A 16,941-nucleotide genomic window follows, 5' to 3' on the forward strand; every position below is an offset into this window, starting at 1 on the left:
CTGCTGTGATCAGACATTGTGCTGCCTGTCAGCTGGGTTTTCAGTGATCGTTGTGGCCACATCTGCTTCCCCGTGTACAGGGAAGGTGTTTGTCTTTGCTGAAGATTTCCGTGATTTCGTTTGATCCCCCTGGGGTGCTGCGTCTCCGAGATGTTGGTTACTGGCACTTGCCATCTTTTTTCAGTGCCTCAGCCTGTCTTTTTTGCAGCCCTGTCTTTTGAAGAGCACTTCCTGTACATGTCCTAACATGTTCATTTTGGTTTGAGGTGGGCAGAAATCTATTTTTTTAGGTTACAGAAATCTATTTTTTTAGGTTTTGATGCTGTGAAAAGGTAACTGCATTGCCAACCCATTTCAAGTTACATACGGGATTGCTTGAGAAACATTAAGTCGAAAATACAGTGATAGATATGTGGTTTTGTGACACTGCATCTTTAAGGGCCTTAATAGTACTTAAAGGAGATGGAAATCTTATAGGAGTCTTGTTATCAGATAGATTAAAATAGTTTGCTTGACAATGTATTTTACAATTCATCGACCCCATTCAGCCTTTTAAGGCTCAAAAAGCACCGACAATTTCCTTTTCAACCTCCCAAAGTTCCTTTCTGTGTTGTCTGTAATATGACAAGGTGTATAGAAAAAATTGTGTCAATGTATAAAAAAAAATCAGTAGAAAATTCTTTTTTTTTCTAAATAAATATATTCAAAACTGTCTCCTGGAGACATATTAAGGAAACCTCTCGCTTTGAGCAACAGGTACTCCTTTAAAAGAGTGGAGTCCTTTCAGCTCCATGCTGAGAGCTAATACAGGTCATGGCCGTGTGAAGGTTGAACTCGTAAGTCAGCAGAATGTCTCCCGTGGTAAAAACTCCACCATGCCTAACCTTTGTGATGTAAATTTTCAATTGTATCTTCATCAAGCAGTGAGGCTTCAGTACAGCTGTCATTGTGCTGCTGACCTCCTAGTGCCGGGCTGAAACTCTTCTTGCACCAATGTTGAACACGTGGCCAAGTCAATGGGGCTTGATGGCATCAAATATCATGCCACAACGGCCTGATACCCCCCCCCGAAACATAATCAAAGGATGCTTCCCTCTCTTGGCAAAGAAATAGAGGAGCTGGTATTATTGAGCTTCATAGACGGCACTGGAATAGACCTACCAGCTTCACAAGCCAAATGCATTCATGTAGGTAGAAGTATCGATTCAGTTTGCATCAGTAAGAAGCAGGAAACTACATGACTGAGTTTTCCTGTTGCAGCCTTAAAGCTGGTTGGTTGTATTTGCTTCCGAACAGGTTTTGAAAAAAGCTGCTCTCGAACTGTTTTTACATCTGTGTTTTAGAACTGATTCGGTCGTCCATCAACATAATTTTAATATGCATGACTGTGGAAACAGAAGTAACGAAGGCATTTTTCATGCTTTATATTGCTTGTTTGGTTTTGGATATGTCCTCTGTGCACGTGCAGTGGATTGATCCTTCTTGTTCTGTAATGCGGACACGTGCTATCAACCAGTCTGTGAAATTTTGTTTCATTACTCACATGGACAGGCTAACATATTGCTTCAATCCCTAACCGCTAATTTAAAGTTTTTTTTTTTGCAAAACACCAAAATGTTCAAAAGCATTGAAGAAGGAAGGGGGGGGCTTTGGTCACAATTTCCCAGAATCTTCATCCATTTGCCTGATCAGAGGAATTGTGAAGCACCTTGGAAAATTTAAAATTTATGGCAGTACTATCCCACACCAAACTGTTTTTGTGACATAAGGAAAGAGAATTTCTCTTCTTTGTTCACATAAAAGTTGAAAAGCAAGCTCAGCTCCGAAAGTCATTTCTTAATTTTAATGATGTGAAATAAAAAAGAAAAGGCAACCATCACCAGTTTGTTCTGGCCCAAGAGACTATTTTATTGGCGAGTTTAGTAAATGTTGTTTTAAATGCCTTGAGCAATCCCGCATAACCATAAACTTTTTTAATGACACAGGGCTTATTCTAGGCTTATCTCTGAATACATTTTCTGTGATGTCTCAGCATCTATAAATAATGTATGGTATCTCAATAGAAACTGGGCTAGTCTGCATAATGAAAACAGCACAGTCAGGAAAGCCAGAAATTTTCAGAGCTGTGCGGATTTGTACGAGGAAGAAACACAAATGGAATAAGAGGCTTAATCATTCGAAAAGCTCAATTACACATCAGAAGTGCATTCCAGGAGCATTCCTGCCCAAGTGTTGAATCACAGAGTGAGTCACCCACATTACAGCCAACCTTTAAAGACTCTTTCACAGCTTTAATTAATAAATGTTATCTTTTTTTTATTGCTTTTTCTGAATATAAGATATTTTGAAAAGTTAACACAGCATATTTCAAATAAAATGATCCATTTATGATCAAAAGAAAAAGTACTCTGTGTCCTTGTAACATAATCGTCAAAAAGCACAAAACACAACAAATACAGTAAGTAATTCTTTGTAATAGTGGTGCATTGTCTTTCAATAACTCAGTAGTGTTAATATTTCAGTATTTCAAAATAAGAAATCTGACCTGCCACTGCAAATAAGTTTGACACCCCCTGAGTTAAGAGCTTTAGTGATTATTTAGTTATTCGCTACTTTTAGCCTTTTATTTTTCCTGGCAAAGTGTGTCGATAAGATTTCTGGAAAAATTAAATGTTTAGACTTTCAGCTTCCACAGATGGCCTATTGGGGATTTTGTAGTTTGTACAGAGACCATTGTTGAAAAATGTGTAAATGTTGGGTTTGTTGTGTTTTTTTTAGAGTACTGTAGGTCTTCCTTAAGAGCTTTACTGATATTTGTTTTGAACCTTCAGGTGGGACCGTTAACTGAGCCTGTAAATTGTACTGTAAGTCTTATCTTACAATCCAGAAGTCTGCAGCATGAGGAATCTAAGGTCAACACAGAGGGGATATGTGTTTAATGTCTCTCACTAACAGGTCGAATTCCTTTCAGGAATTCTGTATATTCTCCCTTGCATGAATGAATCTTTCGTTTCCACATTCCCAAGACACAAATAAGCGACAGTTACCCAAACTCTTCATAAAAGCCTGATACACGCCGTGACTGTAACTGAATTTGCGTCAGCCTAGCCTGATGCATGGTCTTTTCTCTTGTGTCTTAGCGGAAGCTGCAGACCAGTTGGGGAACAATGTGAAGTTAGTAGAACGGTTGGTGGAGTGGTGCGAAGCCAAAGACCACGCTGGAGTGATGGGAGAATCCAACAGGCTTCTCTCTGCGCTGATTAGGCACAGTAAATCAAAGGTCAGTTTCACAGCACCGAAGTACAGCACACTGTTTTTCAGCTTTATCCGAGACCTTCAAATCTGAGTTTTCTACCCAGAAACAACTACGGTTTGTCTGGGCAAAATTTCTTTTCGCTGACAGAAAAAAATAATTTTGGTGGAGAGCTGAAATGCTGTGTAAGGTAATATGCTTTTGGTTTTCAATCAGCTAAAGCTATATAAGCAAAGTGAAAGGGAAATGCTGACTATGGAATGACACGGCAGTTAAACCTAAAGATGTTCTCATCTGAATTTTGTTATTGAAAGGCAAGATGCTGACTGTTCTTCACGTTATGTGTTTTGCTTTCCGCTTCTTTCTGCTCCAGGATGTTGTCAGGACAGTTATCCAGTGTGGCGGCGTGAGGCACTTGGTAACCATGGCAACAAGCGAGCACATGATCATGCAGAACGAAGCCCTGGTTGCCCTTGGACTGATGGCTGCCTTGGACTTGGGTAATCTAACGTGCGCCGGCTCTGATGTAACCAGCAAGTCCCAGTCCTCATTTCAGTGTACAGTGTATTCCATTGCACGAACAGGGAGATACTGCATGATACTGTATTCTTTCTTACGCTGGAGTCGGCCTGGTGATTAGGAGGCCAAGGTTTTCACTGGAATGACGGTTACGGCTTTTTCAACACTATTACATATAATTTTGCAAACTGATAAGGGACGATGGGAGGTTGTGTCCGTAGTGCCTCGTCGCCTGCCTGTGAGAGGACATTGTCAAGGAGAGGAGCAGATTGTTCCTTCAGTCGGTGTACTTTTCCTGTTAGCTTTTGTAGGGTTTGCAGGATAGTTGTTTGGCAACTGGCAATTCCAAACTGGGAGGGTATCAGAATACCAAAAATAATTAGGCGATTTCAGTCTGTAAAACATTCATTTTATGTTCATTTTCTCTGTGTTGTTTTGTTTCTTCCTTGTTAAGATATGTTAACATATCTGAACCCTCACCGTCCTTCACCTCGAGGCGGTTTCTACCCGAGTCTCTCGCAGAGCTGTGGAGGGCAGCATCTTATTCGATTTGGTTTTGGGCTTTCCCCATCGTCGAAGCGCAATTCTGTTTTCTGTTTTCTGTTTGATCCAATTTAGGATCGCCAGTTAACCGGTTCAGTTCGTTGCTACAATCCCCAACTCCCCGCCCAGCCCCCACCACTGCATCGCCGCACCCACCTGTCAGTGCCATTAGTCCTTTGTCACTCTGCGAGGTCCTCGGTAACCGTGCGGGATACTCAGTACTGAGTGTCAGAGCGACATGCCTCACACCCTTGTCAATGCCAGCCCCCAGACATCCAGCAGGTCCCAGGCGTCACAAGCTGAGGAAACTCTAGTCGTGCCTTGGCTACACAGTTGTGTCAATTATGTCTCACCGTCTGGGGAATATTCCGGTCGCAGTCCGTTGACTCGAGCTGGTAGCGCCTGCACTGCTATAACTCTTTACTCGCATTCAAAACAAGGCCCTTCACGCACCTTGGTTCACCGCAGCATCTGTGTCCTTGCACTTTTTTGGAGGGAAATACTGGCTCCATGTGGGAAACACAAAACGGAATTACAGACATGGGAGTGTTTTTTGAAGTCGAATTCTTCTTTTGGGGCCTTCAGAGAGTTAACTGACAAAAGTAAAATAACTGAATCTGTAAAGCTCATCCCAAGCCCTGTTACTCAGTTTAATTGTAAGATAAACTCCTGTTAGGGGCTCATTGTAGATAAAATATCTTAAAACGTAGTTGATCTTACATTGCGCTCTTAACAAAGTGTCTTTTTGCTGATTTCTGTGTTTCGGAAGGTATGGCAGAGAAGGACTTTGAGAGTGCTGATCTGGTGCAGGTGTTGCACAAGCTGCTGTCGGATGAGAAGAGCGCCCCAGAGATCAAATACAACTCCATGATCCTCATCTGTGCTCTCATGGGCTCTGGTAAGTCCGGCTTGTTCATTGTTGATCTCAAGAACTCTGGCCTCTCTAGTATGTGAAAACCAGTGTGTACCACTCTTTCTATCTGGAATTAAATTTGTAATCAAAGGGGTTTCTCTTACAGCGCACCGGTTTGCGATACTGATGGAGGTAATACCTGGTTGTAGTAATGTGAAGCGCTTAACTAATTCTAGGGCTTAACGACCGAACCATGCCTTTCCAATAGTTTGTGACCCTGTCCTGTAGAGAAAGCAAAGCGATTAGAATTCAGTTACCTTTGAAAATCCTCTTTCATGTGTTTATTTCCTGGATTGCACGGTATTATAACATGTGACTGTTTGTTTTTTTTAACTCCTCCTTCCCCACAGAACCTCTCCACAAGGCAGTGCAGGGCTTGACGTTTCTGGACGTTGTGTCAAAGCTACGATCCCACGAGAACAAAACAGTGGCCCACCAAGCGTCGCTGACAGAGCAGAGGTTAACAGTACAGAGCTGAAGGACTCTTCCTCCTCTCCCCCCCCCGTCTTCATGCCCCTCGGTCCCACGTCATGTCACAGGGTTCCCCTCTCTGTCCACCGTCAGCTGTTCCTGCTAACACCCCTAGTCCCCCACCCTTTATACTACTCGTGCATGCATTTACAAGTCTGCGCAGTTAATTCAGAACGATGACACTATAGGTCACCTTCTTAAATAGAAAACAGACACACACACACACACAAAAACACTTTTTAAGACCATAGCTGTGACATGAATCTGCCAAAAGGGAAAAAAAACAAACACTTCTCATTCATGAATTGTCTGACCATGTCCCTTGTTGCTTGGATACCACGTAGTTTTAAGATGTGCATGTTCTAGTACAGTTGATGGTGTAACAGTGTTCAGCCACTCTCCTCTCCAGGCCCCTCTTCTCCACCTCTGACCCACACACAAATGTAGCGCTTGTGACGGCAGGGGCAGGCTGGAAGGTGGGGTTTCTCCCTCTCCGGTCCCCCGTCTGCAGAACCTCTCCTTACTTCCTTTCTGCTCTTTCCCCACCATCGCACTGGAAGACTTGCCCAGTGTGGTCACTGCTCTCCTTTTACTGGTCTTGCTCATTTTGCAATGTCAAAAACAACATCATGGCTCCTAAGGTAATACAATAAAGGCTCCAGATGATCCAATAAACGTGTGAGAGCTCGTGTTTTGTGAGGGTGTCTGTCCCGTGTCTTCCAGGCATCGTAACGAGCCGAGAGACTGTGAGCCACGCCAATGGATCTGTTGCTGTCAGTCCCCATAGAGGGGGTATGGTTCAGCTGGTGGCAGCTGGGAAAGCTAGACATCTCAGCAGTAACCCTGCTTTATATGAACAGTCTATCACTGCCTGAAGATCAGGTACTAGTGTAGGATAAGTAATGATCTCTTGCACATTCAGTCAACTGTAAAATTGAAAAGGGGTGTTTAATATAGGTCACTACACTATCAATCTTGTTGCACACACCATGGTAAATGCCTTAGAAGTGGCCTTACCACATTCTCATTGCAATTGAAGTATGTCTATTTAGCATGTTGGCCCTGTGATGCATCATATCATTTTGTATGTCTTTATTCTTTGTGGAGTCAAGATTTTAAGAAAACACTGAAACAGTTTGTATTTCACTTTCCAAACAATTACAGCCTACTCTGTCGCAAGACTGTACTTTACCTGGGCTAAAGTGCTTCTGGGTTTGGTTTTACGATAACCGAGCCAAAGTAAATATTTTAGTCTTTATTTCCAGTCTTGAAGCGCAGCCTTCTTTAAGTGCCAGTAGTACCAAAGTACTGACTGAATTCTGGGGAAATGTTAGAAAAGTCACGTTTTGAAAACCACAGTGTAAGTTAAGCAAACATCAGGGTTAACATCCTTGCCTTTATGAACATTGCAGTTGGATCTTTAACAGTGAAGTAGTTAAAACCTCTGATTAACATCTTGTTCATGTTCATGGAAGTATCGAGCCACAGTTCTTTCCTCATGTGATTTAAGATTACATATCGTGTGCGTTTGCAGATGGAATTTACAGAAACAAAATGCATGTCAGGGCTTGGGACTACTTCATTGTTGTCCCCGAATCCTCAATAATTATCAGACTTGCATTACTTCAGAAACACAGGTGGGGTTTATTTTGCTGAAATGGGAGGTGTACTCATTTGTACAAAACATATTTTCAGTAAGCTTATTTTGAACATAGGAACATGATCACTGTTGTTTAGGTTTAGAAAAAGACAGTGCTTTTTTTGCATCTTATGGATGGGTAAATAGTAACTTCATACAGTGTGATGCACTAATCCCAACCCATCAGCCTTCTACAATTGGGGTCCCCAAAACTGGTCCTGGAGGTCCACAGACCTGCTGGTTTTTGTTATAGACAGGATCTTGGTTATACGGTTTAACCCTTAATTGATTCATCTGAACTGTTTGACTCTTCAATTCTTGAGCACATTACAGGCTACCGTTTATTGTATTTCTTAAGTAAAATCTCTATTTGAGAAGGAATTAAAATGCATAGATTTCAATTAAGCAATCTATTAGTTTAATTAAAACTCCAATTAAGTAATTTAGAGCAAATGATTCAGAACCACAGGTGTGTTACCCTTCAGGACTAGAACTGGGAGCCTGTTGTATAATACTGCTTCAAAACAGATCTTGGGGAAAATTTAAAAATGAGATTCCATTACAAAATTCCAATTCCATTTTTGATACTTGGAACATAATTATATACATAAAAGTTTCGTCAGACTTTGCAGGTAACTCTGGGTCAATGTTAAACATGGATAAAGAGAATGATTATTAGCCAGGATAGTGTTATAGGACCTTAAATCTTAACATAAGACAAGTCTCCTTTTCAGGAATGTTAACTTGTCAACCATACGGTCAAAAATCACCATATTATCTGTCATGACAAGTTTATCTGCTTCCAGTTCCAGACTCCTGTTGCTTATAAATGTAATGGAACATGAATATTATTGCTCCAAAAAGTTAGGCTTGGAGAGGACAATTTCCTCTTCATTCAATCGCTAAGATGTAAAAGGTTACAAGACTGGTCTTAGAAGGTGCTACTTTGCACACACAGTCACAGCAAGATAAATAAGAGTGTCTTCAAGACATTTGGTGTATTTAGCCAGGTTATACTGTTGTAGTGCCTAAAACAATCTAGAGAGAACACCTAGGAGATCATCTAATCCTAAAGAGTATTGCCATCATGAGGTCCTGTAATTTATTTAGAGTGGTGGCTGAACCGATGCACGTTCCAACTGTCCGGTTCAGAAATGTTCATAATCTCTTTTAAATTCAGATCTCATGTACATTATCCTGTCTAAAATACCATGCCTTTCTATTATTTCCTTATGTTTTGGGGTTTCTGTTTACTAGGGCTTTACACTCACATCGGTTACTGGAAAAAGATCTTCCTGGCTGTAAGACGGATGTCCGTTGCTCATCAAGGTAGCACAACAATGTGGAGAGAGTGCAGTTAAAACTTCAGACAGGAAGACACAATATTTACGCTGATGAAAATGCTTATCTTATGAATTCTTTAAACAGTGAATGTAGATGTCATATGGTTTATGAGCCAGACTCATGGACCAGAAGGCTGGATTCTTCACACGCATAACTGTGTAACTCATTTTTCTGCACTCAGTCCTGCTTCGGGCTGGACTGACGTTAAGCTCTCTGAACATCTGTAAGCATGGGCCAGTTCTACAGTATGTGGCATGGTAACTTTTGCATGTCCAATGCCATGTACTGTAAAGCTATATTTATTTATAGGCAGCTGATGGAGTACTGTATGTGACTAGTCTCAGTCATTCTGCCACAACAGTGAACCAATACAACACTGCAACCACTCACTTTCCTGTTTGGTAATAGACAAAAACAAGATCCATGAAGTACACTTTACAGCATGGGATAAAAATGTAATATCATTCTATGCCAAATGGGACCAGGAACATAATCAAGCTGGGGCAGCCAAGTTTATTTGTAAATTTGTTTTTGTTTAAAAAAAATCAATGACCATCAATACCTGAAATAATGTGACAGAGCTGACTGATATTCTAGTCTCCCACAACAGCTGTGACATCTTTCTAATACAAACTTGTACTTTGGACAAGGAAAAAAAAGTCTGAGATGAATCGGATCACCACAGCTCGTTAGAATACTTCATGCACTTTCATCTGAAAACATGGATCTTCGACACTTCTTTCCTGGTTCCGTATTAAAACGCTGCAGATTCCTATATTAATTGCGTTTATGGCAATAACGAGAATGAATTCTGCATCATCAAAACTTCTACATAATCTTCCAGAATGGGGTGATGTAATGTCTTATCACACAGTTCTAAAAAAAACTGAGTGAAATTATGGATCAGAAAACTGAAAATATGGGAACTATGCAAACATGCACCCAGTTAGTTTATTTTTGGAAAGGAAACATCCTTAGTTCTAAAACCTTATTATTTGCACCATTCCCATAATTAATTTATTAGGATGTATTCTTTTTTAACTGACAGACTCCAAATGTCTGTAACCACTGTAACAAGTGAGTAGTACAATACCACTATATACGAGAAAAATTAGACAAAAATGTTTCATGACATACCTGTTAAGGAACACATACTGGCTTTGCTAAAGCAAAAGGGTTCTTCTCTTTCGTAGTTTGGAATTGTAAGTTGCTGTATTTTAGAAGGCAGCATGTTTTACACTTGTTTTTGAGCTTCTAATCCAGATGTGTTTTAAAAGTGATACAAATACTAATATCAATGTACACAAGATTTTTTACATCATTGAATACACAAGGGAAACCAATGCCATTTGTTTTAGGCATGCAGTGCATTTACAGACATTTGTTTTTTACATTTGTTACAGAAAGTGTGTTTGACACTGCCATAAATTGTCAAAAAAGTATGCAACTGCTACAAAAGTATTAATATATACACATAATAAAACAAATAGTACAGAAACTCTTCTTTATACACTTGTGGAACTTGCGGATCTTGGCGTTTTCTATTCCCTTGATAGCGCTATCATGCTTGATGAGACCTTTGTAAAAAAGGGAAAAAAATGAAATGAGAAAATTGCTGAGTTTCAGATTCCACATGGAAAAAACAGCTCTCAAGGTATACATTTCATTTAGGCAAAAGCATGCCAAAATCAACTGACACTTGGTGCCAGTAATATAGTTTTAATGTTTACCAGAAGTGATATTTCACATCTTGCAGTGACAATGCAAAAAGGATAGAATGCTTCAGAGAAGCCAGTGCATTACCTAAGTAATCAGGGAATGCTGCCTCAGGTGAATAAACTGCAAAAGAAACAAGGTTAGGTTTAAGACCACTCAGAAAAACAACAAACATGCACAACAGTCAGAAAACATCATTCAGTAGCTAGCATTCAACGCTAGCAGTGTCACTGAAGGCATCATTTTAGAGTTGGAGGCAGGGTAAGAGAAATGAAAGCCCACTGTGGAGTGCAGTGACAGCCAAATAATATGGAGGAAACAGAGGTCACTGCGAGGGGCCGTGGGGTAACAAATGCATGCAGGATACAGCAGTAGACTTTCATAAAAATAACATTTTGACTTAACCCTACCACCCTTTGACTTAAATGAGATTCAGCTGTTCATATTCTGCAGATCAGGTTAAATTGGATTTTTCCCATATTTTTCACAGAAAACGTTTTTAAATGTATTTCGGACATATAAGAAATCCATCAATAAAACTGTTCGTCGTGTGCATCGCAGCAGTCCCTTAAACTCAGAATTGAGTAGTGAGTTCGACTGCTCAGTAGCCACTGTTCGATTAAAGAGAACTTTGGGTGAACTCTATACCTTTATTAAAAAGGATAGAGCTTTACTACAAAGCACAGGTCACATATGGGTTTGAACCCCAATATGGCCTAAAGGTATGTTTTTATTTTATGGGAAAGTAAGGGTTAAAGCACAGGTGCATACTTTCAGTGCGGTTATTGAGAACCAGAATCCAGCAGGTTTGCCAAGTATCTTTAAATCATCAACAGCTGAAGGCCTTTGAAAAGTACGGTCCAGATAAGCTAATCAATGAGTTAATTAACTGTCAGGCTGTGAGCTCCAAGCAATTTAAGGATATCTAAACTTAACAGGAACATCTGTGAATATGCATTTGGAAGATGAAGCTCTGTTCCGACAGTTGGAGGAGCAGATGTTGTCGTATTTTAGTCTGGAGATGTGAAGGCACTTTAATGTTTATTTTTCAGTCAAGGAACTGAAAGAAGAGCAACAAATAGTCTTTAAAAAATCACTTTAACTCTGTCAGAGTTAAAGGAGAGGAGTACGGTATAAAACAAAAGGTGCTTTTGTCCATTAAAAAGTGTGTTTCAGAGAAAAATACATTATCCTAATTATTGGTAAACATAGGTTTGGGAAGAGATCAAATTGTAATTCGACACTTTATCTCTCTTTAAATGTAAATATTCACCTGCTGAGTCCCTTTTGCGCACAGCTGTTCTAATACCCCTCCCTCTATACCCTTGCTACTGCCTCCCTGGTTCATTCTTTGCAATCGAAGCTGGTTTTGTGAGCTTCGGCCTCACAGCCAGAACTGTCATTTCCTCAACCAGGCAAGTTAACGCCAACTGTTAAACTATGAAATACACAGTCTCTTTATATTTGTCATCTCAGTCTGTTAATCAGAATTGAACCAAACTACTGAAATGCCTGTTACAAGCAGAACAATCTAGTCATATCTCTGACTCGTACGCTTTTTCAAGTCACACATGTTGTTCATGAACTTGTGGATTTCACAGTCATCCATTTGATGATAATAATAACAAAAATCCTAATGAGATAATAAATACTAATAATAAATGCTACTACTAAAAATAAGACAAATTAATTCAATTTGAATTTTCATTTGTGTGTTACCTTATGGGTATGCATAATGTTGTTGTTTTTTCACCTACTCAAGCCACTCATTTAAACTTACTGTAACATTGCAGTGGCTGAGAGATGTCCACAAGGTGGTAGGCTTTAACATAAAATTATTACAACATACATCATTCAGTTCAGTGTACCTTGGGGCCTTTGGAATGTGGGCACTTAAAACGCATTATAAGATAATACATGAAAAAATAAACCTTCATTTTTATTACTTGTGATGCTTTTTCCATGTAAAACAATTTACATAATAACAACAGAGCTCCAGTTTATTAGCCTACATTTAAGACCAATCAGTCTTGTACTGGAATATTTCAAATAAGAAACAAGAAGCCTGAATAAGCTCTACTTTTATAAAGTCCCCTGTGGCTTCTATGTTTATAACTGTGTTAAAAATGTAATGGCAGTTACAAGTGAAATTGAACTGAGGTGAACTTGAATTTATCAAGTTGTTTCTATTTTAATTAAGTAAAACCTATTTAATACTGCTGCATCCTATTAATTGGTTAGGTTAGGGATAATCCAGAGCCTGTAACAGCAGATGAAAGTCTCCTGCTGGCCATCAAAAAGCACCACATTGTGTCGAACAGTGTTTCCTTTTAATAAGGTTGATGTTATTCTCACCAGCTGGCCCTCACAGCTTCAATGTCACTCACTAGATTCTGCGCCAAGCAAATCCCGAAAATCTGAAAAATATTAAATCCGACAATGCATCACAAACAAAGACAAAAGATCTACGGGGAAAAAAACAGTTTATGTGACGAATAGTCCTAAATGATCTTTGAATGGGATTTGGCGAAGTACAGTATGAACCAAGAGCAAAGAGAGAAGTATAATCTGCGTGTGTGGCTGGCTTTACCAGGTCCAGCTATATAAAAACATCAAGATACTTTACAAGGAGACTAACATGCCCTATTTGGACAACAAAATGCTGTACGGAGAGAATACGTTTCTGTATAGGGATGAAAAAATATTGTATAGGAAGAACTACGTGCAGTACATAAAGATGAACCTCATCTGTATTCAGAAAGTAAACGATTTTGTAATGAAAAACAAAATGATGTTATGGGACATTAAAACACTGTACATAACATTGTGCGGAGACAACAAATCACCATATAAGGACACTGAAAGGAGAAATCTTTCCCTAAGACTTTACAGCAGGAAGCAGCCTCCTCTCAGAAAAGTCATTGACCTGAAAGCAACTTTACACAGAAAGCAATTGTTTTTCATGTGAAAACCAGGGACAAAGTTAACATGGTAACAGAGGCATCTGTTTGCTCGAGTTGCGTAGTTTCTACCCCAAAACAAAGCTGAGCGTTTATGGCAATCACAGTTCTGAAGGACGATGAGTCTATTCTAAAATTTAAAAAACAAATCTGTAGCAGCATGGAAGTGCAATGGTTAGCTCTGATGTTAGCCCTGGGTTCGATTCCAGACCCCGGAGTGTTACCTGTGTGGTACGTTCTCCCCATGCTTAAGTGGGTTTCCTCTGAGTGCGCTCGTTTCACAACCCAAAAATCATACTGGCGAGTTAATTGGCTTTGTGGAAAATTGGGCCCTAAGTGTTAGTGTGTATCTGTGTGCGCTCTGTGAAGGACTGTACAAAGGGTGTACACTGCCTTGCTTCTGTTGTTTGCCAGGATAGGATCCGGCTTCCCCTTGACCCTGTATTGGACAAAGCGCTTAGAAAATGGATTGATGAAAAACAAGTCTCATATTATGTTTGTCACTTCCAACACTTACAGGAGTTAAGGGCAAACGGTAGTTAAGTGTGATGAATCGGTTGACTCATGTGACACTACTCAGTCGGCTGAGTTCTTTCAAATGGTTTTCGAAGACCTCACTATTCAAGAGGAGTTACTGACGCTGAAAACCCTTTGAAAGGCAGAACCAGGTAACTTGCTTCATTTAATGAGCTGAAGAATGATTCTGTCAGAAATATTGTGCCAATCGGGAGTCAATTATCAATGCACTAAACTAGTGGTTCCCTATCCAGGTCTTTTGTTCCAAATGGGCACTTAATCACCAGCCTTAACTGCTGCCAGAAACTGATCTACTTGCTTATTACTTTTTTTGCTTCACCTGGTCCTTCACTTTGACCCTGAAGTGCATTATTTCCAACATTTTAGCAAATGGAATCTTATGCTGTCTCTCCTAAACTTGCAAATTAAGAATTTGCTCCCTTATTTCTCACTAAAAAACTCTTAACAGGCAATCAATTAATGTTGAACAGACAATGGTGGAAATGATTCTGTATCAGAAAACCACTATAGTAAGTCAGTGTTTTTCCTTCTGCTTACCGTAAGTCCAACTGGTAAGCTGTTGTGAGATTCACTAATTAGCCGAGGGTTAATACTGTACCAATTGCAAATCTCATTCAGCTTTGTTAGAGGAGAAAGCTAATTGTTTAAAGGTTGCAAAAACAAAAATATACATTTGCCTGGGATTAAAAGCTAGAATTAAACCAAAGCTTACATCCGCTTCAAGAAAGAAATGTACCACCCAAACATCTGACATTCTGTTGCATTTTTACTTGGTATTTCTAACAGATGCGATAGAAAAATTAATCAGTCTGAGCTGTGAAATGGAAGGGATACAAAAGGCAATTCCAGACATGATTAATGCAGCGAAAGTGCTGAAATTGAAATTTTAACCTTTGGGAACAGCAAATGCAGATGAAGAAAATGAAACATTTTGTTTGCTTCTGTGCTCCACATACTGATAGAAAACAAATCCACTGCTGGCCTCCTGGACATCAGCAAGTATAGTAACCTCTTAACTGGGTCTGGCCTAAAATTGTACTTCAAAACTGTCCTGTAAGTGGCTGTTAGTGTGATTTCTGAAAAAAAATCAGCTCAACGTTTATCCTGGATTGAGTAGCTTGGGAAACCAAAATTGTCACAAAATCACATTCAAACTGAAATCGAGGAATTTTTGGAGGCTTGTGGATACAGAGAAATACAGTAACACAGCACAGCAGCAGTGAAAATGTCTTGGTTGGTTCAGCATACATTTGCGAATCCGTCATTCACAACAGGACGTTTTGTCAAATCAAAATTTCAAATCCATCAGCCAGACAAGCTTCATAACTAGATCTCTATCCTGTGGAGTTATCACTGTACTGTACATGCCACATTTTCGCATTGGAATTCATTCATTTTCAATTATTGATTGTATATATTGATTATACTAGATATTTTCTTCACATTTAATTTATTTATTTTCAATATATCTGTCTGTGCTTCAGGATATTATTCATTATATACAGAACTTACCCATTTGTTTTGAGATCAAAACTAGCTTCAGAAAAACAAAATGGATGGAGACCACCGATGTTGTATATAATAAACTGAACTTTGCTCCACTTACTGAGTATACTTAAATAATATGGATATATTTGCATCACAATGCTTACAAATATCCAATAAGCTTCTTCAACTCATGGATGATATCAGAGTTTCTCTCAAACGACACTGAGCTGACTTCTTAATTGGTACAACGTTCTGAAATACAAAACTAACTTGCTGCGCGTACTAGACTTTGAAAAAGTCCCTCTTACCTGCAGTAGTGCAATTCCAATAAAGATGCCCGCTACAACAGTCAAGTTGTCCTGTAGCCACTTCTCAAACTGAGGTACGCAGCCTTTGACATTGATGAAAGTCTTCTGTTCTGAGTCCTTCACACAACAAAAACCAGCAACGACGTGAAATTGTGAATGCTGTGTTCCTCACACAAGAAAGTGCTGCATCTTACAGAACAGAGACTCCCACCGGAAGATTTGACAGTTTTACCACATGCGTTTGCGTTTGTTTTCCCACCTCTTATCCGTGTTTTAACTCTTTTGTAGCTGAGTGTTAATGGAGTTTTAACAGAAAGTTCTGGAGGAATGATAGCAACCAAGGTCACTCTCACTTCTGCTACTCTGACTTGTAACCCTCCATGATTTTCCTTCCCAAAAATGCTATGTTCACGCTAGTAAATCCCTCTTTTGTCTTTGCAATAGTCCTTCTGCATCCCTGTGCCACCTCATCTCCACCTTTGTAGCTCCCCCTTACACTCTGTATGGGGATTCCAACCTCAAGCTCTCAATAAATATTCCTAAATGCATTTTCTTCTCATGTTACTCTTTGGGTACTTGGTTTTGACCATTTCTTTTTCTTTTACTGTGCTTTACCATGGTACAAGTAGAAGTTAATCAAAAGAGCTAAAAACACACAGTGTCAGCTGTGGGGGACTTCTTCGGGCTGATAGCATTACGTCTTTGTGCTTCACCACACTTACAGCTACATTAGAGGTTCGGTTGTCGAGCTGTGTCAGTGTACAAGCTGCAGAAGGGCAAGCAGAATTTAATTCCACGCTGCACAGAAAAAAAGAGAAAAAAAACATTTCTGTCCAAACGTTTTTTTTTCTTTTCAGCATGAAGTTAAGCTCCGCTTGTTCATTTACTCTTGCTGCATAGGATGCAAATTATATCTATGAATGGTAGCGGCCAAACTCAGTGATTTTCACCCTGGTGGTGGGAATGTCAGAAAAAAGACAATAATAGAAATGCGACAATGTCTTTGCCTCACTGCTTTTACAGTCCTACTTCGGACATGTAGTACCCCACCTGACTTAAGCTCAAACAGATGTGGGATGTAGAACGAGGAAATTATTTTTTGGAATATATCCTAAGAAAAGTCAGCTGGATTTTTTATGGAAGACATAACAGAACCATAATCCATGGGGTGTTAAAAACCAAAATATATGTGACAGCTTTACCAGTTGTATGGAAATCTGACAGTCAAACCCACTGTAACCCAGTTACAG

At 39.6% G+C, this 16,941-nt stretch overlaps 2 protein-coding genes across 8 annotated transcripts in view; one reads left to right on the plus strand and one right to left on the minus strand.

The window, feature by feature from the left end:
* Positions 1-6,374, plus strand: part of rap1gds1 (RAP1, GTP-GDP dissociation stimulator 1) — a 71,435-nt gene extending 65,061 nt beyond the window's left edge. For all 7 annotated transcript variants that reach the window (XM_015345818.2, XM_015345819.2, XM_006629905.3 and 4 more), the window contains 4 exons: positions 3,141-3,280; positions 3,627-3,753; positions 5,085-5,213; positions 5,579-6,374. In XM_015345818.2, the coding sequence (XP_015201304.1) occupies positions 3,141-3,280; positions 3,627-3,753; positions 5,085-5,213; positions 5,579-5,706 (524 nt within the window). In that variant the 3' untranslated portion in view covers positions 5,707-6,374. The remainder of the gene's footprint in view (positions 1-3,140; positions 3,281-3,626; positions 3,754-5,084; positions 5,214-5,578) is intronic.
* A 945-nt stretch (positions 6,375-7,319) lies between these two features.
* Positions 7,320-16,941, minus strand: part of tspan5a (tetraspanin 5a) — a 54,404-nt gene continuing 44,782 nt past the window's right edge. Inside the window, exons 7-10 of the mRNA XM_069191531.1 lie at positions 15,692-15,808; positions 12,754-12,815; positions 10,486-10,521; positions 7,320-10,259 (exon numbers count right to left, since the gene is read on the minus strand). Coding sequence (XP_069047632.1) covers positions 10,509-10,521; positions 12,754-12,815; positions 15,692-15,808 — 192 coding nt within the window. The 3' untranslated portion in view covers positions 7,320-10,259; positions 10,486-10,508. The remainder of the gene's footprint in view (positions 10,260-10,485; positions 10,522-12,753; positions 12,816-15,691; positions 15,809-16,941) is intronic.

This window comes from Lepisosteus oculatus, chromosome 1 (genome assembly GCF_040954835.1).
Source record: "Lepisosteus oculatus isolate fLepOcu1 chromosome 1, fLepOcu1.hap2, whole genome shotgun sequence".
Lineage (NCBI taxonomy): Eukaryota > Metazoa > Chordata > Actinopteri > Semionotiformes > Lepisosteidae > Lepisosteus > Lepisosteus oculatus.